Genomic DNA, 26,570 nt, shown 5'->3' on the forward strand with positions numbered 1-26,570 from the left:
CAAGAATTGGAAATTCAAATGCCCATGGGGGCAGACAGGTAATGTTAAGGAGTCAAGTAAGCTGAGTAAAATCAACTGGTAAAAGTTTTTCTTTACTTTTGCTGATCTATGATCAAAGCATATGCCATTATATAAATATGTGAAATTGGGCACATTTAAAATTCAATATATAAATATGTAAATTAGAAAATGGAAACCTTTTATAATAATTTTTTTCTTTGTTTTGCCCTTGTTTTGGAATCAGAAATTTGATTTTCATACCAGTTTAAGGTATTGTGTTTCTGGTTGCTAGATGAAAATTGTTAAGCCATTGTTTTATTTCAAAGAGTGTGACTGGTTAGGGTCAACAGTTTTTTGTATGTGTGTTGCCTTCTTCCTGATTTTTGTACTTAATAAGCAGGACCCTACAACTGGGGACTACTCTACAGACAGGTGTTCAGGAACATCATGGTCATAGATTAGGGGATGACTGGGGGATTGCTCACATCCCCCAGTCACTCACAGGTCTTTTCAAGATGGACTTGTTACTAGCAATGTTGGCTCTTGGGTTTTGAATTCAGCACTAGTGCAAGAACTCTAGTGCAAGAGAAATTTTATTTAGCATGCAAAGTGAAAGTACATACAAAGAGAAGATTCAAATAAGCTGCTCAGAGAGTTGCCTTGGCCCATTAGAAAGTCACAGAGGTAGAAGAAGCGAGCCAGCTGGGCTGCTTGGACTCCGGAAACAAATTACAGAGACAAAATAAGGGCCATTGGAGACAGGTTCAGGGGATTAGTCTGGGAAGGGCTGCCTGCTTGCTCCCCTAGTTGAAAGCATCCTGGAAAGCTTTAGAGCTTAGGAGGAAGAAAGCAAAGATATGTGCCTGGAGGAAGAAGGGGAAGTCCAACTGGGTTCTTTGTCTTAAGCGTCTTTATCTGCTTTCTAAAGGCAATTGATTCTAAAGGCCTTAGGGAGGATCTCAATAACTATTCATCAGCTTTTCAGGTGTATCCTTTAATATGCTGATAAATCAAAATGAGCTTGTAGGTCATTCTCTGGTCAGTTTCACCCTCTAAGAATGTCACTGAATAGGAACCTGGACCAAGAGGGTCTGCTCTACCAGACTCTGGAATGGTGAGATAGACCTTAGAATGACTGTAATTTGCAGTTTGTTCAGCTGTTTCTCCTTCCCCATTCCACTTGCCAAGGAATTTTTGTAGCTTACTACCCTGCCTCGGAATCTTTCACATGAACTTAAGTATTCTAGTTGAGAAACTGAAATCTCACTCTGATGTTTGCTTTGAGTTGGATTTTTACCTTCATCCCAGTTTCCTGCCCTCAATTTCATCCTCTAGAAAGCAGGCAAACTGGAAAGTAAACTGATGGTTGTCACCGGTCTTCAGTGAGGGGCAAGGCTATGACACATCTAACGTTTAGGACGTTATTTGTATTTCCACCATTTATAACCATTTATTGCCCACACCTAAATTAATAGGGGTGGGGGACGAGAGAACAGCAAAGGTAAGGACAGGAGACTGAAGATGCTCCCAAAAGCCTCAAAGCCCGCTGTGTCCCCACACCTCCAGAATCTCAGCAACAGCAGCCGTTCGGCTCCCTCCCGCTCCTCCTCTCTTTTCCTGTTCACCCCAAACAGAACCCCTCGGTGTCACGTGGTATGGGGGAGGGGAAGTGGGCGGTTCGGCGGCCGCCATCTTGCGGGTTTAGAGGCGGAGCGTGTGCAGTCTGGGTCGCGCGTTTCACTTCCCCTCCCCTCGCCCTTCCTCCCTCCCGCTTCCGTGCTCCTCCCCACTTCTGGCTCGTTTGACCGCTCCCTGACTGGAGAAGCGGGGAGCCCCCGGAGGGCGGGGGGTGTGTCGGACGCGTGCTCGCGCCCTCCAACCGCTAGCCGCGGGCGCGCGCTCCGCCGCCTCCCCGTCCGCCCCCGCCGCCCCGCACCCTCAGGCGGCGCGGGGCAGAGAAGAGTGGGCTGCCCTGGCTGTGGGGGCGGCGCGAGGCGGCCGTGGTGGCCGAGGCTGCAGCTGCGGCGGTCCGCTGGAGCCGCGCATCCAGGGCGCCCGCGGCTCAGACTTGCCACCGCGGACTCCGCTGCCGAAGCCATGTACCGCAGCGGCTCGCGCTCCTCCGTCTCTTCACATCGGCCTAAAGAGAGCGGCGGGAGCTGCCCGCGCACCAGCCGCGGCTCCGGCTCCTCCTCAGGCCCTGCTCGCCGCACGTCGCCGCCCTCCGGCTCCTCGTCGCGGACCCCCGCTCGCCGGCCCCGCTCGCCTTCAGGGCACCGCGGCCGCCGGGCTTCGCCTTCCCCGCCACGGGGTCGCCGCGGCTCCCCGTCTCCACCCCGCTGTCGCCGGGCCTCACCGTCCCCGCCGCGGGGTCGTCGCGTCTCTCCGTCCCCGCCAAGGGCCCGTCGCGGTTCCCCGTCGCCACCGCGGAGCCGACGACTCTTCCCGCCGGGCCCGGCGGGTTTCCGAGGCAGCAGCCGTGGGGAGTCGCGCTCCGACTTCGCCCGGGACGGCCGTGGAGACCATCCAGGCGACAGTGGCAGCCGGGTAATCCCACCTCTTGGCCGGGACTCTCTTCGTACCCCAGCCCCTTCACCCGAGGTTTTCGCTTCCAGAAACGCCCTCAAGCGCCCAGGCCTCCAGGCCAGGGTCCCCAAATCGATCCTTCACCCCCTCGGCGACGCCCGAACCTGGAGGTTCCCTGTCAGCCCCGGGAGCTTCAGTTGCACCCTAAGGACTCGGGACCCGCTCCGGCGCCTGGTCCTCAGGCAGTGCTCCATTTTCTGGGAATAGGCTGTGTGTCGCGCTCCGGGTGAGGTGTGGAGAAGTTTGCCAGGGCCAGGGGAATTTTCTCCCAGCCGTGGGGCTGGTACTTTTTCAGTAGTTGATGCTCCAGAGTTCCGTGGCTCTGTATCCCCTAGAGTTGTTTTAACTGTGCCAGGGGAGACACGGACAGTGTAAACTGTTGCCTGTCTAAATTGGAGCTGCTTCTCCGAAATGAGGTGTGTATTCCCACAGTCATTTTAATAACTGCTATTGCTTACTGCGTTATGTGGCAGGAATTAGGCTTAGCCGTTCATTGTACACATTCTCTTTGAAGACTCACCGGCCTTTGAGGTGCGGCACTTAAAATTATTCCCTATTAAAGAACAGCTGAAGGACCCCGAGTCGTTGAAGTGATTTAATCGAGGTCACACAGTTAAGTGGTGATGCTGTGATTCAAGTCATATCTGCCTAGTTCCCTTTTTTGTTTGTTTGGTTGGTTGGTTTGGTGGTTGTTTTAATCGTTATGTTTCCCTGCTAAAGGGGCAGTGCATGAGGTTAAAAAGTTTAGTTTGGACATAATATTGACTCGTCACCATAAGCAGCACTCTCTGGGTAGGGTCCGGTGTTTGGGTTTTGATTTTATTTGCAGTTCACCAGCCTTTTCAAACCCAGTGACAAAGTTTCTGTCGTCTTAAGGGGCTCTTTAACAGTATGCTTTGGACACTCTGGTCATAGGTGAATTGACTTGTCACTAAACTAAGATTTTCATAGATGAGTAGCTGCAGTCTGAGTGTTAGTTACAGAGTAAGCAAGAGAAACACAACACTTGTTTCCAAACCTCCCTTTTCTTCTCCAATGCACACACAACCTGTTTGCTCCAGTTTTTTCTGTCTCTGGTGACATCACCCATTGCTCAGCTCAAAACAGTGATGATCTCTGTCCTCCCAAGCCTCCTCTGTCAGATTAATTTCATGTGTCTAACCTGTCAGCTCTGCCTCCAAAGTATATCCCCAAAACTGTCCTCCTCCTTCCATCACTCTATTATGTCTTCCCTGGATTATTACATTAGACTCCTTTACACTCCACTCATTGCCTTCCAGTTTATTCTGTACCCAACAATCAACATGCTTTTTAAAGCTTTATTTTATACATTTGAGAAGTATTTATTAAACATCAACCATGAGTTAGGTGTTGTTCTGGGTCCTGGGGGCATGAGTGAGTCCCAAGTTAAAAACTCTGCCTTCGTAGAGTTCATATATTTTAGCAGAGGAATTGGGTAATAAATAAATAGAGAAGTAAAATGTTTGGCATGTTAAATGCCTAAGAAAATAGAAAAGTCAGTTATAATTTTTGATAGGGTAGCCAGGGAAGGCCTCTGGAAAAGTGACTTTTTAATTAAGACCCAAAGAAGATGAAGGCATGGGCAGTGTGAGCATCTGGAGGAAGAATATAGTCATATCATATCACTCTTTTGCTTGGAACCTCTCTGTGGCTTCTTATTTTATTCTTAAGAATAAGACTAAATTTCCTAATAGTATTCCGCCTATCTTCTGTCATTCTTATGTACTCTTATGGGCACCTCTCTGTTGTTACCCAAAACCTGCTAAGCTTATTACAGAACTTGTTCTTTTTTTTCCTGAAACATCCTTCCATCTGTTCTTTACAGAACTGACATCATTAAGGTCTCAGGTTAAATGGTATCACCTCAGAAAATCCTTCTCTAACCATCCTGTCAGATGTAGCTCCTTTTTCTCCAGTCTCTTTTGTGTCGTTTTGTTTTAATGACTTTATGGTGCTTAGCTATCAGAAGTAGTTTTCATTTTAACTGGTTTTTTTTTTAAGATTTAATTAATTTATTTTTATAGAGAGGGGAAGGGAAGGACAAAGAGAGGGAAATATCAATGTGTGGTTGCCTCTTGCATGCCCCATGCTGGGGACCTGGTCCACAACTCAGGCATGTGCCCTGACTGGGAATCAAATCCGTGACCCCTTGGTTCACAGTTCTGCGCTCAGTCCCCTGAGCCACACCAGCCAGGGCTCATTTTAACTGTTTGATTTGCCTTCTTCAATAGAAACATATAGGTTCTGAGAGCAGACCTAATTCACTTCTCTATTCCCATACCTAGTACTAGTACAATGAAAGAAAGAGAAATCACTGATTGGGAGGGTTGAAAGTATGGGCTTTCATATAAGCAAATGGTAATTTTTTTTAAGTGCTATATTTTTGGAGTAGGAGAAACAGCCATTTTTCACCTTGTTGGACTACAACTTCATGACTAGGGAGGAGAACATTTTTGGGTTTAGAGATGCTTTGACCTATTGACTACTACATTATATTCTGCTTTTGTAGAGACGTTCTCCTGGTCTGCGATCTGACTCTTTGGAACAGAGCTTAAGGATCACTGTTGGCAATGACCACTTCTGTGTCGGCATTCCAGAACGGCGGCGACTTAGTGATCGACTGGGTTCACCAGTGGATAATCTGGAGGATGTGGACAGGTGGGCTTCATCTGAGACAGGGCTGTTATAATGGTTAAAGGTAGAAATGTTGAGGTTTTCTGAATGGTGTATTTGAAAGAGTGGTGCCAGCAGTGAAATTATCCCTGATGTCCAGTACAAAGTATAACATTGGAAAAGGCTTTCTAAGTGGGGAGAGTATATTGATGCAGACTTTGTTGCTGAAAGAATTATAGAAGAAAATACTGTAAAGGTCATCCTGGTCCAACTGGAAAGAGGAAAGCTGAGGGGATATAAACAGTTTCCAAAACTAAAACAGGTGAAATGATATGGATTCTAAAATACTGGTATTAGGGGTTCTTTCTGCAAATTTCAGTTCTGGACAAAATAGGAATCTTTAATAGTGTATTTTTCTGCTGTCCAGGCTGAACTGTAGATTCAGAAAGTGTTTAGATAAATTCATGTGTCATGTAGATATCCATATTAAATACATAAGCATTAATAAAAAGGCCTTTAAAAATATTACTACTTAAAACTATTAAGTGCTGAGGAAGGGCAAATGCACTCCACAGAGTGTTAAATATAGATGTCAGGTACTAGGAACTTAACTATAAACGGGAAGTGAATAATCATATCAGGTTTTTTTTACCCCACAAAAGTAAAAGATTAAGGAGTGCAGGGAAAGCACTCCATTTCTGAGAGCCCAGAACCATGGCTGTGATGATGTCTGCCCAGCACATTGGGAGTTTTCAGAAATGATTAGCAGTAGCAATAAGTCAATGTAATATTCTTTCAAACTAAGATGTCATGCAGTGGCACACAGAGGCAGGCAGGTGGAGGACAGGTGGCAGGAAGTCTGAGGACCAGTACTCCCCTTTGGTAATATTTACTTCAAAGCTCCAGTGGCTATTTGGTGCATTGAAACAAGGCAGTCCAGTCCAGTGTCATATAACACCAAAGCTTCTGAAGATAGGGCTGCAGGGTATGTGACTATATCACTTAATTGAGGAAACAGCTCTTGCCCCTCTGGCTGCTTCTATTTTAGGAGATGATTGAGTAGGCAGTACGAGTGGGTGGTGCATGAGGTGATTGTGTTCCTTCCTTGCTGAGGTTTTGAGGTAACTTTAACATTTCCTCTTGGTAGGCCTAGGGTATCACCTCCCTTTCTATGAGCTTCATTATGCACATGTACTTCAGATAGCCAGTTAATCGGTTTTTAAATTATAAAAATGAAAATTTTCCTCCTAGGGAGTTTGGGGCAGTAATCTTTCTAGAATCATGTAGTTCAGAGAGATGAGTCAATTTTAGAGAAAGTAGATAAAGGTTCTAAAAGGAGGTATCAGGCCACTCTTTTGACTTTCTACCCCCTGCACTCTTGCTCAGTATAGTTTGTGTGGATAATTACTCTCCACTAAGGCTGTAGGACAGTTGGCATTCTCAGGTTGTCTCCTGAAAGTGAATCCAGTTTTCAGCTAATGAAACAGTCCATGTCCACCCTTTATTTATAGGTTTTTATTTATTTTTTTCCCTGAGGTCTCCAAATTCTTTCTTTTTTACTGAATCTGTTAAATTTTATATCGGGTTTGGGTTGTAGCCACATTGCCAGGATTGTCAGTATCCTCACCTTGGCAACTCTGTATGTAGGACTGTAACATTATGAAAAGGGAACATGATCAAGTTGTATGGAGACAGTTTCTAAAGACTTGTGGATGTGAGGTTGATGTCCTTTGGTTATCAAAGTACTCTGCACATTATAAGTTCCATTCATGAAGTTAGGAATTATTATACCCTAACTCCTCCTTGCCTTGACACATGTAGGAAGTAGTGGGAACTTTTTTCCCCCCTCTGATTTGCCTGAGGGAAAAGGCAGAAGCAAACAGCTGTCTTCAGGCATTTTGAGGAATTAGCAGAGGAAAAGAATGGAAAGTTTGGGTTCTGGAGGATCTTTTTTTAAAACAGCTTTATTGAGACATAAATCATGTAACATATAGTTCATTAGTGTAAAGTATTTAGTTCAGTGACTTTTAGTATATTCACAGTTTTAGTATATTCAAAGAGTTCTGCATTCACACCACTATGATTAATTTTAGAACATTTTTATTACCTGCATCCTTAGCTATTAGTTTTCCACACTGCTTGCCTAGCCTATCACTAATCTACTTCCTATCTCTATGGATTTTCCCTTTCTGGGTATTTCATATACATAGAATCATATAATACACGGACCTTTATGACTGGCTTCTTTCTCTTAGTTTTTTGAGATTTAGTAATGTTGCAGCATATAACTGTACTTCATTCCTTTTTATTACCAATAATATTTCATTGTAGGTATTTCGTTTACCCATTCATTAGTGATGTATGGATGGGGGTAACATTTGGGTTGTTTCTACTTTTTGGCTATAATGAATAATGGTGCTGTGAACATTGGTGTACAAATTTGTGGACCTGTTATATGATTTTTAACTTATTTAATGAAGTTTGTAAATAAAAAAAAGAGAGAGTATAGCACACTGAGCCTCATATACCCATCACTCACACCCAGTGATCAGTTTTTTTATATAGATAGTCTTTATTTTAGGAAAGAGTTGGCCTTAACCAAGCTTTTAGGGAGAGTCTGCCACTGGACTATTCTGAGCAATGGGATCAGGTGGCCTTTCTCAGGGCTTACTTTTACTGCAGCCAGTTTTGTCACTTATCCTTTGGGAGACATGGGAAGGAGGATACGAACTTCTAATAAGCAACCTCATTTTTGCCTGTATTTACATGATAATTCATTATTTTAACTGTTTATGTGCCTTCTTTTGTGTTTTTTCTTTTGTTTTTGTTTTTTGGCCTTCTTTTGCTGGAGATTGCAAATCTGAACTGAGACTTTCTGAGAGTTATCTCATTATTTCTATCTTCTTGGTATTTAGTGCTGGGTTAGATCTTGGGTTAGTATGTCATTTGGTGGTGACATTTAGTATTTCTAGTGGGGAGCTGAATGTGGGAGCATGGATGAACTTGCTACTTGTGTTTTTTCCCCTTTGGTATTAGTGATTATTTTTGTATGGTAGGTGGTGTTTAACAGTGGACCTCATGGAAATTACTCTCTGGAAATAGTTGTGTTCATGGCTGACAAACCTACAAAGTAAAATATCTTACTCTAGTTACATTTGATTACAGAGATTGTCCTTGGTTTATTCCCATTTTTTTTCTATTTCATTCTGCATTGAGAACCTAAAATTCCTCACATTCTTGGGGAGGAGGTAAGTAATAAGGAATCTGGATTCCAACAGGTGGCATCCTTTTAGAGGAAGGTGATGAAGTTTATCCTTGATAGTCTTTCATAAAGTTATTTATAGCTGTTAACCAGGTCTAAAACTGAACAAAGAGTGGCTGGTGAAAAAGAAAAGGCAATTCCTCAGTATTCTGCTAACTTAATCCTAGAGACAGGAAAGCAGCAATTATAGAAAAGAAGAAGAAAAAAAGAAAAGTTGTTTCTAGAAACTCACAAAAAACAAAAGTAGCTACCAGAAACTGTAGAAGACACCAATAACTACCATCCTTTGGATGGTAAGTCACTCTGGAATGTGAATGACATGTAAATTTTTTATTCAGATTACTTAAAAGTTCTATGCTTAAAGTGCCAGAGGATCTTTATTTGCCTCTGTGATTTAAATCAGAAACTTTCCATTTGGGCAGTAGAAGCTCTATGACTATAATGCCCAAAAAGTTTAAGACTATTGTGTGTGGTATAGAGCTCTGAGTTGAAAAGACAGATGTCCCATCCTATATTTTTACCTTCGTGTCTCAAAGGTCTAAGACCTTTTTATTTCTACAAAGTAAAAATATATAGTGAACCAAACCATTACAAACTTATTCCTGGACCCAGTATTAGCAGAGTACATGCGGATATCCAGGCAAGGCAGGAAAAGAGAGTAACAAAGCAGGCTGTGAAGAAGTTTTATCATTTTTATAATATGTGAGCCAGCAAAACAAAGCATTGGAGAACCTTCTGAAACTTACGAGAAAATCATGCCAATTTTTTTCCTCACAGTGAAATACTCCTTTTCCACACGAGATAATATATAAAACTTTACTATGTAAACAGATGAAGTTGAGGCTGGTATGGTTCATTGAGGTAGAAGGTAAGGCCCAGAGCCATGTAGACTCTACTTTTCCTAGTATGTCCTTCCTTCAGAAGGACAGAATCTCTGTTCAGAATCTCTGTGGAGCACAACTTGAAAATCGATGATCCAGACTGGTATTTTTGAAATTTTATGGTGCATACAGATCACCTAGAGATCTTGTTAAAATGCAGATTTCAATTTATTTTTTTTTCTTTTTTTTTTAAATATTTTATTTATTTATCTTTAGAGGGGAAGGGAAGGAGAGAGGGAGAGAAACATCAATGTATGGTTGCCTTTCGTGCGTCCCCTGCAGGGAACTGGTCTGCAACCCAGGCATGTGCCCTGACTGGGAATCGAACCGCGATTGTCTGGTTCGCAGGCCCGCGCTCAATCCACTGAGCTACACCAGCCAGGGCCATGCAGATTTCAATTTAGTAGGCCTCAGTGGAGCCTGAGAATTTGTATTTCTAAAAAGTTCCCAGGCAGTACTGATGCTGCTGATTCAGAAAAAACTTTTAGTAGCAAAGAGCTAGAATTTATCTGGTGTGGAGTTGTATAATCCAGAGCTCTTTCTATATAGATTAGTAATATCTCCCCTTGGTTAGAGGCTAAAGCTGCTTGTACCTTGCCTGGGGAAAGAGGAAAAATGATATATATTTTTAATTTATATTTATATTTGTTCTTGGACTTTATGATTAATGTCTTTTGTCCTACGTGTTCTATAGCATCCTTGTCGAATGTCAGTCTTGTCTGGTCTTGCTCTTTCCAAGTCCATTTTATTTATTCAGTAACTCGTGTCTTTCCTCAGGGATGATTTGACTGATGATTCTGTCTTCACACGAAGCTCCCAATGCTCTCGAGGTCTTGAACGATATATTTCCCGGGAGGAAGGGCCTCTCAGTCCCTTTTTGGGGCAGCTTGATGAGGACTACCGAACAAGAGAAACTTTCCTGCATCGTTCTGATTATAGTCCTCATGTCAGTTGTCATGATGAGATGTTGTATGGAACAGAACGGAGTAGAGACAAACTCAAAGGCTCCTACTCTATACGACCTGAGGAAAGGAGCCGGGAGGCCAAACGGCCCCGTTATGATGACGCAGAGAAAATACACACCATGGGAAGTGATCACCCAAGTTTTACATCAGGAACCCGCAACTATCGACAGCGTAGACGGAGCCCAAGCCCTAGGTTTCTAGACCCTGAGTTTAGAGAGCTAGACCTTGCCAGAAGAAAGCGAGAGGAAGAGGAAGAACGAAGTAGGAGCTTGGGTCAGGAGCTGGTGGGAGTTGATGGTGGCACAAGCTGTCCCATTCCTGGATTGTCAGGTGTTCTAACAGCATCGGAGCCTGGATATTCTTTACATCAGCCCGAGGAAGTATCCGTGATGCCCAAGAAATCAATTCTGAAGAAGCGGATTGAGGTGGACATGGAGCCTTCTGTTCAGGTCTCTGCTATGTTTCTGCTGTGGTCTCTTGCTAATTCCTTTAATATCTTAAAGCCTGGTTACCTATCCGGGTGCTCTGTCCCTAATGGTATCTTTGTAATATATGTTAGACCAACATTCTTAAGACTATGATCTACACTTTCTAGAACTCTCCAAAGGAAACTAGGTCTCATAATGCATCAGTAGAGGGCTTCTATTGTCATATATTAGGCTTCCTAACAGACATTTTGGAGACTATTGTAACTATTTCTCTAAATTAAGTACCCCTATAGGAATCTTTAATTGAGTTCCTTGGAAATGAAGCTTGAAGGGCAAAGGAAAATGATTTAAATTTTCCTCATCTTTTTAGAGAGAAGACAAAATATATGAATGGTAGGACACTAGACCAGAAATCACATAATTCTGATTCTGTGCCCACTTCTGCCATCAACTTGCTTTGTGATTGTTAGACAAGTCACTTCACTATTCTGAGCTTTGGTGTGTGTGTATACACACACACACACACATTTTAAAGATTTATTTATTTTTAGAGAGATGGGAAGATAGGGAGAGAAACATCAATCAGTTGCCTCTCGCACACCTGGAGACCTGGCCTGTAATTCAGGTATGTGCCCTAACTAGGATTTGAGATTTGAACCAATGACCTTTCCAGTTCACAGGCCATCACTCAATCCACTGAGCAACACCATCCAGGGGTATATTTTTAAACTTTATTTTTTATTGTTGACACTATTACAAATGTCCCCCATTTCGCCCACCTCTACCCAGCCCCTGTCCCATCTCTCTGTGGCCTTGGTATTTTTTTCTCACCTGAAAAGATGGTCAGGCATGAGTACTGATTTTTAGCTGTCCTCTGAAGATCTAAAGGTTTCTGAAGAGGTGCGTATGGGCATTTAGGGAAACAAGGTCAGGCTGATCAATTAGTTTTTGAGTTTCCTAACTCTACTTCAGCCAAAGCAGCTCTACTTTTTTATGTTTTTTCCTTTGGGAATTCATAGAAAACAAGCTAGGACATCTCTAAAGTTCTTTTGAATTCAGATTCCTTGATAAGGACCACAACAAATGGGCAAAAATGCGGATTCAGTCCAGTCTGCCTTATTTTTTATTTCTTTTGGCAACCATAGCAGAACCATTTGGAAGACAGGGGCCCAAATCTTGAACCTATCTGACTAAGGATACTATATCTTCCCTTTATCCATACTTATCTTTTCCCTAATAATTCAGGAATAACAAAGAACCTAAATATTTGTCTCAATTGCTAGTTTTCTGAATTTCTACATAGAGACCAAATTGGTTGTGTTTGTCTTTGCAGCTTGAGAGTTTTTCCAGCAATACCAGCTCCAGCCAGGATCACCCTCTCTACTCTGGACACCCATCTGTCCCACTGAGTGGTGCTATTGCTGCTTTTGCTTCAGAGATTGAAAACAAGGGGACTATGGTAGACACTAACCTGAAGGAACCTCAGGGCAACCTCCACCAATGGGGTCCCCTCCCTGGGATGCCCAAAGACAACAGTCCTCTCGGAGAGAAGTTTGGAAGTTTTCTGTGCCACAAGGAGAAATTGGATATGAAGGCTGAGGGACCTGAGCGACACACAGACTTCTTGCTGCCCCATGAGAGAGCTACCCAGGATGGCAGTGGTTTTTCCCGTATTCTCAGCATGTTGGCAGATTCTACCAGTACACAGGAAAAAAGACGACGTAGCTTCCCTGACATTGAAGATGAGGAGAAATTTCTCTATGGAGATGAAGAGGAGGATTTAAAGGCAGAATCTCCACCAAAGCCCCTCGGGAGCTCTGAGAATGAAGTTCTACGGCAGAAGGCAAGCTCCCTCACTTCTGTTCCAGCCGTAAAGCTAGAATCAAGAGAAGAAACCAATCCAGAATATGCCAAGATTCATGACTTGCTCAAGACCATAGGCCTGGATATCGGGGTAACAGAGATTAGTAAACTGGCTGCACGTACCCAGGAACGACTTCATGGCAAGAAGCCATCACGTTCTTCGACTGACCGCCGTTCCTCAGTTGACCGGCACTTTTCAGCAGACCGCTGTTCCTCAGTTGACCGCCATTTCTCAGCTGATCCATGTTCCTCAAACCCTCATAAATTGGAGAGCAGGGAGGCACACCATAGCAATACTCACTCCCCAGAGGTGTCCCATCCACATCCAGTCTCCCCTGTGGATCCTTACCTGCTCACAAAAAACAGCCCCCCATTCCTAAAATCTGACCATCCAGTGGGTCATATTGCAGGACCAGAGGTGGTTGGCCCTGGGTTTCAGTCATCTGTTGCAGTCAGATGCCTGTTGCCATCAGCCCCATCTGCCCCAATTAGACTTTCACACGCTGCTTCTTTATCTCAGTTTCATGTGCCAAGGGCCTCTCAGTTTGCTGCAGCTCGGATACCTTCAAACTACCAGGGACCTGCCATTCCTCCTGCTTCTTTTGATACCTATAGGCACTACATGGCATATGCAGCCTCGAGATGGCCCATGTACCCCACCTCTCAACCATCAAAGCACCCTCTGCCTGAAGCACACAGGGTAATGCCAGTTACCAAGCAAGCTACTCGTAGCCGTCCCAATCTCCGTGTCATCCCCACCGTGACTCCTGCTGAGCCCAAGCAGGAGGAGTCAGTGCTAAGCTCGATTCCTACTGCCCAAGTGCCTATCCAGGTGTCCATCCCATCACTCATAAGATATAATCCGGAAAAGATCTCTGATGAGAAGAATCGTGCTTCCCAGAAGCAGAAGGTAAATACTAGTTTTGGAGACCCTATACCTTGAGTCTTTTAACATAAATTTGTATTTGTCTTTTAGAGGGAGCTGAAAAGTTTTAAGGCCCTTTACTTTAAGTTCTTTGGAGGCTGCTGTCGTCACCCAAAGTAATGTATGTGTCCCCCTCTGTTTTTCTCATCTTTTCACATTAAGACTAAAGTCTGGCTCTAGGTCCCACTGTGATTGCTAGGCTTCTTTTGTCTTATTTATTTCTCTATTCAAATTATTTGCTTTAGAGCACTATGGATAGGAGCTGGGAGCATTGAAGTCTTCGATATGACCTCATCAGGGAGTAAGGAACCAAAATTGGGTTGTATAAAGGAAAATCAAATAAATATTTCATCCCAGTAAGTTTTGGATCCTTTTCCTGTAGTGATTATGAGGATTAATAGCTAATAACTAGTTGTTGCTTGGCAGCTAAAAATTAATTAATAGCTAGTTATTAGCTATTTCTTATATTGGTTTATTTTAGAGTCCAGGAATAACATTTTTATGACTTTTTTAAAGTAGTTTTTGTACTGTTATTGTGTGAAGGCTATAGGAAGGGAGCAGAGGCTGGGTTAAAGATACAGTAATTTTAGATATTTTAGGGCAGCAGGTAAGAATTATGCAGGGACATGCAATACTAAATAGAAGAATTTTGAATGGAAAAATACATACTGTTAATTTTAAACCAACTTATTGTAACTAGCAACTCACTTTATTTAGGAACATAGAAACGTCAGGTATAAATTTGATTTGCTAATAAAATAAGACCTAAGGAGAAAAAAAGAAAAGGAAAAATTAGAGTCAGTCTCATTTTTTTTCTAGTTTAGGAGAAATTTAGCTTATTTTTGAGAAGACAAAAAGAAATCTGTCTTTCATTTTGTTGAAATCTTTTGGAAAAGAAGGGTAGGTTCAAAAAGACAAAACCTGACTGAAGAGACACTAGAGACTGGGTTCTTTCCCTTTAAGAACCTAGCATTAAGTCAGGGCTGATAACAACAAAAGTCTTTCACACTTGCCCATTACAAACAAGTCATTTTTGTTTTTCATTAGGTGGTAGTAATGTAATTGAAAAATCAAGAGTTTTAGGTCACTTAAACCTGGATTTTAAACTCTTACTGTATGACCTTGAATATATTCCTTAATCTTTTACAACCTCAAGTTTCTTACTATAAAATAGAGATAATGTCATGAGGATTAAATAAGATAATATGTAATGTAGCTAACACTGCTTCACCCATACCACATACTCATTTTCTTCTTGATGGTTCCCTTTGGGCTTAGAACCACTTAACACTTGCTGTCAGTAGCATTAAAATTAATAGTGCAGTGCTTCCCATGTCAAAATAATACTTTTGGGGGCATGTAGCTCTAGAGAGGATGATTCTGTTTTGGAACTTGGATTAGTATGAAATATCACCTTCACTTATAAAGTCAGAACCTCAATGTACAAGCATTTAGATTCTTGTATTCAGGTATTATCTAGCATGAGGGCTTATGAACAAGTGCAATAGGAAAGAGAGGATGTTGGAGGCTGAAGCACACTCTTAATCATTTTGTACTTTACAGGTTATTAAAGAGAGGGAAAAGCTAAAGAGTGATCGTGAAGCTCGCCAGAAGAAGATGTACTATCTCAGGACCGAGTTGGAGCGACTTCATAAACAACAAGGTATCAGACAGTCCTTTGCGTGACTACCTTTTTGTAGTAACTTGAGTAAGTGACCCAAATGAAGAGCTTTAGGGACTCTCAGACAGGTCCAGTGACCTGAAGTCACACTTAAAAAAAATTTTTTTGAGATAATTAGACTAATAGAAAAGTTGCAATCATAATGTAAATAGTTCTCAGATATTCTCCATGATTATTAGCATTTTACTGCATTTGCTATATCTCTTTATTTCCTCTCTCAATCTGTGTGTGCATGTAATTTTTTCTGACACCTTTAAAAGTAGGTCATAAATATGCTCCTTTACTCCTAAATATTTCAGTGTCCATTTACTAACAACAAAAAAATCAACTTGCATAATCATAGTACATTTACCAAAATGAGGAAATTAACAGTAACGTATACTAGTCTACTGATACTATTTATATTTTACCAGTTGTCCAAATAATGTCTTACCACAAAAGAAAATGCAAGATTATGCATTGCATTCAGTTCTTTTAGTCTCCTTTAATCTGTACCAATTTCTGAATATTTATATTTCATGACATTGACATTTTAGAAGAGAAGTGGCCCTGGCCAGGTGGCTCAGTTGGTTGGAGCATCATCCCATATACCAAAAAGGTTGTGGGTTTGATCCCCAGTTGGGGCGTGTGTGAGAGGCAGTCAGTTGATGTTTCTCTCTTGCATTGATGTTTCTCTCCTTTCTCTAAAAAATCAATAAATACATTTTTTAAAAAGAAGTCACATGTTTTATAGAATGTTCTTTAATTTTGGTTTGTCTGATGTTTTCTTATTCAATTCAGATTATGAATTTATGGCAGGAACATTACCGAAGTGATGCTGAGTTCTTATCAAGTGTTAATTTGTCCCATTATTGGTGATGTCAACTTTGATCATTTGGTTAAGGTGGTATCTGCCAGGTTTCTCCATTGTAAAGTTACTATTTTACCCTTTTTAGTAAGTATCTTATAGGGGAGGTACTTTGAAACTATGTAAATATTCACTTGCTCCTCAAACTTATGCCTACTAGTTTTAGTATTCATTGATGTTCTTGCCAGAATGAATTGTTGTTATGATCGTTGGTAAATAGTGATTTTCTAATTTCATCATTCTATCTTTATTGGCTTTCTATTGTAAGGAGGAGCTTCCCACCCACCCCTGTGCCTCTATTTATTTATTCATTTGTATCAGTGTGAACTCATGGATTTTTCATTCAGTAGATTATAATAAATGCTTCCACTATTTATTTTCTTTTTTAAAAAATATTTATATATTTTTAGAGAGAGGGGAAGGGAAGGAGAGAGGGAGAGAAACATCAATGCATGGTTGCCTCTTGAGCGCCTCCCACTGCGGACCTGACCAGGCCTGCAACCAGGCGTGTGCCCTGACTGGTAATCAAACTGATGACCTTTTGGTTCACAGGCCAGCACTCAATCCACTGAGCCACACCGGCCATGGCCCAAAATGTATTTTCATGCTTAAAACACCCCATGTTTGTCCAGTGGGACCCCTTTAAGTTGACTCTGGTATCCTTTTGATATGTCCCCATCAGTTTTTGAGGACTGACTGACTTTTTGGCCCAAAAAGATGTTCCATGATACCTCTTTTGATTCCTTCTCTTCGTCTGTTCTTTTAAGAATTAACACATATCCCAAGGGAAGAATATAACAAGTTTTCCAAATAGTACAGCTTGGAGATAGCATGGAAAAACAGAGACTGGAAGAACATATCATTTCTTCTGTTTGGGTTTAGACTATTTAGGGATTAGAATTTTAGTTTTTAATCCTGCATGTATTAATTCTTGAGAACCTACCATTTGGATAGGAGATAACAGTAGGTGAGCTTGAGGCAAAACTTTTTTTTTTTATTGATTACGCCATTACAGTTGTTCTATTCACCCCCTTCATTCCCCTCCACCCTAACCCCCCCCCCGTCCCCACCATTACCCCCCTTTAGTTTATGACCATGTGTCTCAAGTTCTTTAGATTCTATATTTCCCATACTATTCTTGCCCCCCATCTACTTTCTATCTACCGTCTATGCTACTTATTTTCTGTACCTTCTCCCCCCATCTCCTCCTCCCACTCCCCTGTTGCTAACCCTCCTTGAGATCTTCATTTCTATGTTTCCACTCCTGATCTAGCTGTCCTTTTAGTTTGCTTTTGTTTTAGGTGTGGTTGTTAATAACTGAGTTTGCTGTCCTTTCACTGTTCATCTTTTTTAACTTCTTTTTCTTAGATAAGTCCCTTTAACATTTCCTATAATAAGGGCTTAGTGATGATGAACTCCTTGAATTTGATCTTATCTGAGAAGTACTTTATCTGTCCTTCCATTCTAAATGAAAGTTTTGCTGGATAGAGCAATCTTGGTTGTAGGTCTTTGAATTTCATGACTTGGAATACCTCTTTCCAGCCCCTTCTTGCCTGTAAGGTCTCTTTTGAGAAATCCGCTGACAGTGTGATGGGAACTCCTTTGTAGGTGACTGTCCCCTTAGCTCTTGCTGCTTCTAGGATTCTCTCCTTCATTTTAATCTTGGCTAATGTAATTATGATGTGCCTTGGTGTGTTCCTTCTTGGGTCCAACTTCTTTGGGACTCTCTGAGCTTCCTGGATTTCCTGGAAGTCTGTTTCCTTTGCCAGATTGGGGAAATTCTCCTTTATTATTTGTTCAAATAAGTTTTCCACTGGTGGCTGTTCCTTTTCCCCTTCTGGTACCCCTATAATTCGGATGTTGGAGCATTTAAAGATGTCCTGGAGGTTCCTAAGCCTCTCCTCATTTGTTTGAATTCTTGCTTCTTGACTCTTTTCTGTTTGGCCATTATTTGCTTTCTTCTGGTCCACTCCATTGATTTGAGTCCCAGTTTCCTTTTCATCGCTATTGGTTTCCTGTGCTATTCCATTCATTTCAAATAGTTTCGCCTTCATATGTTTCTCTAATTTGTGGCTGTAATCAACCAGATTTGTGAGTATCCTGATCACCAGTGTTTTAAACTGTGCATCTGAGAGTTTTGCTATTTCTTGGTCGCTTAGATTTATAGGCTCTGGGGCTTTGAGTTCTTCTTGAGCCATTTTTGGTCTGTTCATGCCCTTTAAGTGTGAGGAAAGGAGCCTTGGACTCCCAGGTTGCTGGGTTGTGACGCTGTATGTGGGGGCGTGGTCAGAGCAGGGAAATGGCTGTGCCCTCTGCTGTTTCACTCTGCTGGGTGAGGAGCAGAGCCTTAGGTGGTTCCCCTGGGCCGGGCCACTCAGAGTCACTGGGTTATGACGCTGTATGTGGTTGTGTGCACGCCGCGCACGTACAGGAATGCACGACCACAGTCAACCCGCAGCCCTGCTCCCTCGCTGTTTCCCCGGGGTCACTTGGTCTCTCGCTAGGTCCAACCCTGCGCCTGGATTCCGCAAGCCTGAGTCCGTCTGACCGAGTTTTCCTGTGCTATCCTGCTCCGCCAGCTGCTGGTTTCGCCCCTTACCGGTCAGGCTGTAGAATTTGTTGTTAACAGACTTCCGAAAAGTTCAATTTTCGACTTCCGCCAAGATGGAGGCATAGGTGGATGTGCCGTGCCTTTTCACACAACCAAGTTTAGAGACAACTAAATATTAGCAACAGAAAACACAGCCAGAACACGGAAAATTGAACTTTTTGGAAGTCCGCTAACAACAAATTCTTCAGCCTGACCGGTAAGGGGCAAAACCAGCGGCTGGTGAGGGGTTGCACAGGAGGACTCAGTCAGACGGACTCAGGCGCGGAATACAGACGCACGGAATCCAGGCGCAGGGTTGGACCTAGTGAGCGACCCAGCGAGCCACCAGGCGAGCGACCGCGAAGGAGACAGCGGGGAAGCGGTGCTGCGTGTTGACTGTGGTCGCCCATTTGTGCGCGAGCGGACAGGCGAGGGAGTGGGCGGTTGGACTGGGGCCCGGAGGTCCCCATGGCAAGCGGCAGTAGAGGGCGCCGCCATTTTCCCGCTCTGACCACGCCCCCACATACAGCGTCACAACCCAGCAACCTGGGGGTCCAAGGCTCCTTTCCTCACACTTAAAGGGCGTGAACAGACCAAAAATGGCTCAAGAAGAACTCAAAGCCCCAGAGCCTATAAATCTAAGCGACCAAGAAATAGCAAAACTCTCAGATGCACAGTTTAAAACACTGGTGATCAGGATACTCACAAATCTGGTTGATTACAGCCACAAATTAGAGAAACATATGAAGGCGAAACTAATTGAAATGAATGGAATAGCACAGGAAACCAATAGCGATGAAAAGGAAACTGGGACTCAAATCAATGGAGTGGACCAGAAGAAAGCAAATAATGGCCAAACAGAAAAGAGTGAAGAAGCAAGAATTCAAACAAATGAGGAGAGGCTTAGGAACCTCCAGGACATCTTTAAATGCTCCAACATCCGAATTATAGGGGTACCAGAAGGGGGAAAGGAACAGCCACCAGTGGAAAACTTATTTGAACAAATAAAGGAGAATTTCCCCAATCTGGCAAAGGAAATAGACTTCCAGGAAATCCAGGAAGCTCAGAGAGTCCCAAAGAAGTTGGACCCAAGAAGGAACACACCAAGGCACATCATAATTACATTAGCCAAGATTAAAATGAAGGAGAGAATCCTAGAAGCAGCAAGACATAAGGGGACAGTCACCTACAAAGGAGTCCCCATCAGATTGTCAGCAGACTTCTCAAAAGAGACCTTACAGGCAAGAAGGGGCTGGAAAGAGGTATTCCTAGTCATGAAATCCAAAGACCTACAACCAAGATTGCTCTATCCAGCAAAACTTTCATTTAGAATGGAAGGACAGATAAGGTGCTTCTCAGATAAGATCAAATTCAAGGAGTTCATCATCACCAAGCCCTTATTATATGAAATGTTAAAGGGACTTATCTAAGAAAAAGAAGTTAAAGAAACATGAACAGTGAAAGGACAACAAACTCACAGTTATTAACAACCACACCTAAAGCAAAAGCAAACTAAAAGGACAGCTAGAGCAGGAGTGGAAACATAGAAATGAAGATCTCAAGGAGGGTTAGCAACAGGGGAGTGGGAGGAGGAGGGGGGGGAGAAGGTACAGAAAATAAGTAGCATAGACAGTAGATAGAAAATAGATGGGGGGGGGCAAGAATAGCATGGGAAATATAGAATCTAAAGGACTTGAGACACATGGTCATAAACTAAAGGGGGGGGGTAATGGTGGGGATGGGGGGGTAGGGTAGAGGGGAATGAAGGGGGGAATAGAACAACTGTAACAGCATAATCAATAAAAAAATTTTAAAAAAAGAAAAGTTCAATTTTCTGTGTTCTGGTTGTGTTTTCTGTTGCTAATATTTAGTTGTCTATAAACTTGGTTGTGTGAGAAGGCACGGCATCTCCACCTATGCCTCCATCTTGGCGGAAGTCCTTGAGGCAAAACTTAAAACTCAAATGTAGGCAATAGAGAAGGGTCCTTAAATCAGATAAAATTAAATATGTGACTGATTTTTGCCCTCTGAATGATTCTTTGATTCTCTGAAGAGGACAGCCACTGGATTCATTATTACATCTATAATTGCTTTTTTTTTTTTAATTTATTTTTAGAGAGAGGGGAAGGGAAGGAGAAAGAGTGGGAGAGAAACATCAGTGTGTGGTTACCTCTCATGTGTCCCCTACTGGGGACCTGGCCTGCAACCCAGGTATGTGCCCTGACTGGGAATTGAACCCACAACCCTTTGCTTCACAGGCCTGTGCTCAACCCACTGAGCTACACCAGCCAGGGCTACATCTATAATTATTTTGGAGGACACATGCACACAAACTTGTAAATACTATTTTGGGGATTCATGGAGGCCATGAAATCTTTCTGTAGATCATTAGCTAATAACCCCTACATGAAAGGTAAAGAACTCATCCTTTACCTCCATGGACACTTCACCTAAACCAGCCCATGTGGATGGAGAATTCCACTTGCTTTTTAAAAATTTTATGGGAAAATATTTTGTGACCAAAAGTCTTGAGAGGTTACTACTCGTGACAGAAAAATAATTTGTCTTAATTTAGTTTCCTTGTGTTTCTTTCTGTTGACATTTAACTACTTAGGGGAAATGCTGCGCAAGAAACGAAGGGAGAAGGATGGCCACAAAGACCCACTCCTGGTGGAAGTGAGTCGGCTTCAGGATAACATTATGAAGGACATTGCAGAACTTCGACAAGAGGCAGAAGAGGCTGAAAAGAAGCAATCTGAACTGGACAAAGTGGCTCAGATCTTGGGAATTAACATTTTGGATAAATCCCAGAAGTCTTCAAGCGACAGTAAAGAGTATACAGAGAAGTCTGGGAAAGCAGAAAAATCTAAGAGCCCAGAAAAAGTATCATCGTACTCAAACTCCTCTTCAGACAGCAAGGTAAAAACTCAAGTTTTTCATTTCTGTTATGTTTTTTATTTTCATAGACTCCTAAAGAAGCTTCCTAACTAACCATTTTCTTAGCTTCCTTATCCATCCTGTTTTTACTCTTATTAGAACTTTGTAAAGCATAGATCAAATCACGATAGTGACTAGAATTTTAGCAGTTTCCCACTGCTCACAAAGTGGAATCCCAAACCCTCAGTATTCAGGGCCTTCTATGTTCTTGTTCTAACATTTACTCCTTAACCCACTCAAGTTTTGGCTTCTAATTTTATTATAACTTATATATACACTATTTTATGGGTTCATGTTTAGAACAAGGTCATGTACATTTCAGTTCTCAAATCAGTATTTGATATAGGGAATCACTGGCTCTTAAAACTGTTTTTTCCCTTAGCTTCTATCATAGTTCCTTCCATACAGTTATGCTGGCTGCTGTTGATTGGTCTCCTTTGCTACCTATTTTCTAGTACCTGGTCTTTAACTATTTTAGTTCTCCAGGGCTCAGTCCTAGCTAAGTTTTCCAGAATTCAGCTTTCTTCATAGGTCATTTTATCCAGTTTTGTGCTGAAATATCATGCTGACACCTTCCAGTTTTATATTCTAGCTCAAATGATTTTTTTTTTTAGTTCCATGCTACTCATTTCTACTTCATTTTTCTCATAGACATCTCAAAGTCAATGTATCCTAAACTAAACTAATGATTGTGCTTGACCTCCCTCTAATTTTTTTTCTTCCGGTGTTACCCCTCTTAATGAATGACACTGTTATCCTATAGTTTTCATGCCAACAACCTAAGAAACATTCTTAGTGCTTTCCTCTCCCTTACTGCTCCATATGAAATCAATTATAGATTCTACCAGCTCTCCCTTCAAAATAAATCTCAATTCCATCCATATCTTACCATTTCCATTGCCATCCAAGTTCAATCCACTTTTAGTTCTTACTTGTATCCCTATACTATTTCTTTCTCCACATACTGCCAGTGATCATGATACTTCTTGCCTACATCTTCAGCCTCATTTCATGTATCTTTTTCCCTTGGCTCACTGTAATTTTATTACTGGCCTTTTCATTCCTCAAATCTATCATTCCCTCTAATGACTTTGTATTTTCTCTTGCCTCTGGTTACCAAGCAAATCCCAGTTTTTCTTTATCTCTTCTAACTCATGCATTCTTTGGGTTGCAGCTTAAATTATTTCCCTGACTCCCTTCCTGGTTTCCCAGATTGGTAAAATTGACTGATATTCACTGACAATACTTGTAATTCTTTGTCTTAGTATTTATGACAGTTATAATTATAAAATTGCATGTGTTCCCCAAATTAGATTTTAAGGCTCAAGGGACAGGGACTATATCTTTCTCATTCTTCAATATAGTCCCCAATATGTAGTGCTTGATACATAGTAAATGAGTAGTGCTCAGTAAATATTAAACTATATCTTAGCCTCCTACAACCTTAGAATGCTTGCTCTTTTCCAGATGTGCAATATGCTATTTTGTGTTTCTAATTTTGTATTAATAATCTTAGCCTGGATTAATTTTTCTTCTTCACCCCATTCATCTACTAAGGTCTAACCTGAATACTACCTTCTTCGTGAAGAATTTCTGAATTCTACCCAGATTTAATCATCTCTTCTTTAGCAGTCTTTTTTTTGTTTTTGTTTTTTAAGATTTTTATTTATTTACTTATGTTTATATAAAGGGGGAGGGAGGGAGAAAGAAAGGGAGAGAAACGTTGACATGTGGTTGCCTCTCATGACCTTTACTGGGGACCTGGCCCACAACCCAGGTATATGCCCTGACCACAAATCAAACCAGCAGCCCTTTGATTCACAGCCAGCATTTAATCCACTGAGCCACACGAGGGCCTTTCTTTAGCACTCTTAATATATTATTTTGTTTCTTTATAAGATGTATTTCATTCTGTCATATTTAAAACATTATTTACAGCATGTCTGTTCTCATATCTGTCTCTTATAGTAAATGAGAGCCTCTTGAGAATAAAAGAGTATAACTTATTTATCTTTGTATTTACCATGGCATCCAGTATGTCTAGTATATAGTAGATGTGAGCATAAAGAAGAGGATATTCTGTATTCTCTATCAATCAAACTGCAATTATTCCATGTCTTTTTGGGAGAGTTCTCTTTCTCAAGCAGGTAAAACTATACTCTTTTATACCAGGGTTATTGAGTTAGGGCCTTTAATGCGAGAAGAACCTGAAAGTTGTGGGCCTTTATAGTTGAGTTATACATTGTTTGGGAATCCGTTTATGCACCAAACCCATAGTAATCTGTCATCTTTATTTGAGTTGAGTATTCATGTTCTCTGAAGCTACCAGGGATATGTTGCAGTTCAGTTTTCATTTCAGCAGGAAGGAACATTGTGTCTGTAACCTTTCTTTTCTACCTAGTCTTGGTATTTTTTTTCTTTCTTTGCCTCTTTTTAAAATGCATATTTGATTTTTGGTTTTGTCTTCATTTCATAAAAATAAATACTTTCATAATTTCATTCACCTAGAGAGAGCTGTTATTAATATCTTTGTATATATCACTCCAAATATTTCTTGATCTGTAAGAAAGTGCCAGACACTATTTTAGATATGGGAAGTATAGCAGGAAACTGTATAGACAAGGTTCTTGTTCCTTATTCCTATCAAATAGGAGAAGATACACAATAAAAAAATGTTTGAATTAAGTAATGATAAATGTTTAAAAAAAGAAAACAGGATAAAGAATATAGAGTAGTTAGAGAAGATCTTATGTATAAGGTAGCATCTGATATTCTGTGCCTATTCACATATCTTTATTATTCAAATGTATTTTCTTACATAGTTTTTATAGTATATAATGAACATCTTTCAGTGTCAATAAAGAGACTTCTCTAATAACATTTTTAATGACCTTACTTTTTTGTTGTGTGGGTACCAAAATTTATTTAGTCAATCAACTTACCCATTGTTTGACATAATAATTTCCTTAGGATAAATCTCAAGGAATAAAATTGCTGGGTTAAAGAGTATATAAAGAATTTTGAGATATATAATATGTATTTCTTGCCCTGGCTGGTGTGTCTTAGTGGATTGAGCGCTGGCCTGTGAACCAAAGGGTCTCCAGTTTGATTTCCAAGTTGGGGCACATGCCTGGGTTGTGGGCCAGGTCCCCAGTAGGGGGTGTGTGAGAGGCAATCACACATTGATGTTTCTATCCCTCTCTTTCTCTCTCCCTTCCTCTCTAAAAATAAATAAGTAAAGTCTTAAATGCATATATAAAATATGTATTTCTGGGTTATCTTCCAGAAAGATGGTGCCAGTTAATACTCATCAGCAGTGTATGCATATGCCCATGCCTCACCTGCTGGGTGTGTTCTCCCTAGTGTCTATTGAATAAGACTGTAGCGAGAAAGGATTATTTTTGAAAGGCTAATTGTTGCCCTTTCTATATCCTGCCTTCTTTTCCCCATCAATCTATATTACAGATGCCCAGTTCCCTAATCTTGTCTATTATAGAACCTCATATGTACTTAGCTACTATGTGTTCCAAAATTATCTTTTTTTCTGTTCCTCACTACCCAAGGTTAACCAAAATTCTTATTTCCTAAATGTTTTCCCAGCCTGCTCACAAATGAATTCATATTAAAGTACTTATTATTGTAACTTAATGCTTGGGAGTTGATGTGTTTTAAAAGATAATTCATATTAACTGAGAGGTGTTAAATTGGTGGTATAAAATACCAGTGGAGCCCTGGCTGGTGTGGCTCAGTGGATTGAACACTGGCCTGCAAACCAAAGAGTTGCTGTTTCGGTTCCTTGTCGGAACACCTGCTTGGGTTTTGGGCGAAGTCTCCAGTTGAGGCATAAGAGAAGCAACCAATCGATGTTTCTTACACACATTGATGTTTCTCTTTCTTTCTTCCTCCTTTCCCCTCTCTCTTAAAAATAATAATAAAGTACCAGTGGTGGTATTTTAGGCAGTTAGAAATATTTTACCCAGATTCCTTTAAGTTATCCTACACAGACTACTATCGGCTTTGTACATATCAGCCCTGCTCTGCAGTGTTCCACTGGGATGCGTCTGAGATAAGCAAGTTCACTGTCATCTGGTCTCTGCATTTTTGTCAATTACCTTTTCCTTTTGGTTTTTCTTTCCTTCGTAGTTGTCATTATGATTTTTAAATTTAACTGTCGTATTATTTGCATAGTAACACTTTCAACATCTACCAAAAGATATGCATTTCTCTATTTCCCCTTCCCAGAGGCAGGCAGCATTTCAATAATCTTGAGTATTCTTCTAGATATTTTAGGATATGTAAACAAATATAGTACCACTGTGATTTATCCTCCATGAGAAGAAAGCACTGTGGAATCTAATTAATTCTGTTTGAGCCTTAGAGACAGATATCTTATGGGATTTTCCCTAGTTTACGCAGTTTAGGGCCTGGAAATATGATCATATAGGCCTATTTCTATCATTGTAATAGGCTACTTGCTTTTTCTGAGAAGACCAATCTCAACTGTCTTGAATTCCTCCTAAGTGCGGGTTTTTTCCCCTGCAGGACTCAAAGGTAAACAATGAGAATTCTCATACTAAGAGCCCCAAGCTTGCAGAAAGCCCCCAGCCAGCTGCTAAGCAATATGAACAGCCCACCTCTGCCTATGAGTATTATGATGCTGGCAATCACTGGTGCAAGGACTGCAACACCATCTGTGGGACCATGTTTGACTTCTTTACCCATATGCACAATAAGAAGCACACACAGGTAAGTACCCTGCCCTCTGTTATTTCTGTTCTCACCCTCCTTCCCCTCAAACTTCTATACCCCCATCTGCATTGCAAAGCTGGCAAATGAAACATTCTCATATGGGCAGGAGCCCCAATATGAAGAGCCAAGAGATACCAGCAAAGGAGTCATCATCCCCAGGGCTCAGTCTAGGGGACCTGCCTGTAACTAAACACCATGACAAGTGTAAGTGAGGCCTCAGCC

General features: G+C 41.4%; 1 protein-coding gene across 1 annotated transcript in view; it reads left to right on the forward strand.

Annotated features, from left to right (window-relative positions):
* Positions 1 to 1,779: 1,779 nt before the first annotated feature.
* Positions 1,780 to 26,570, forward strand: part of ZNF318 (zinc finger protein 318) — a 30,941-nt gene continuing 6,150 nt past the window's right edge. Inside the window, exons 1-7 of the mRNA XM_037154281.2 lie at positions 1,780 to 2,547; positions 5,117 to 5,265; positions 10,141 to 10,777; positions 12,090 to 13,529; positions 15,108 to 15,207; positions 21,277 to 21,581; positions 26,142 to 26,345. Coding sequence (XP_037010176.2) covers positions 2,098 to 2,547; positions 5,117 to 5,265; positions 10,141 to 10,777; positions 12,090 to 13,529; positions 15,108 to 15,207; positions 21,277 to 21,581; positions 26,142 to 26,345 — 3,285 coding nt within the window. The 5' untranslated portion in view covers positions 1,780 to 2,097. The remainder of the gene's footprint in view (positions 2,548 to 5,116; positions 5,266 to 10,140; positions 10,778 to 12,089; positions 13,530 to 15,107; positions 15,208 to 21,276; positions 21,582 to 26,141; positions 26,346 to 26,570) is intronic.

Source organism: Artibeus jamaicensis, unplaced genomic scaffold, assembly GCF_021234435.1.
Source record: "Artibeus jamaicensis isolate MK-2021 breed Jamaican fruit bat unplaced genomic scaffold, CSHL_Jam_final contig_484, whole genome shotgun sequence".
NCBI classification, from domain to species: domain Eukaryota; kingdom Metazoa; phylum Chordata; class Mammalia; order Chiroptera; family Phyllostomidae; genus Artibeus; species Artibeus jamaicensis.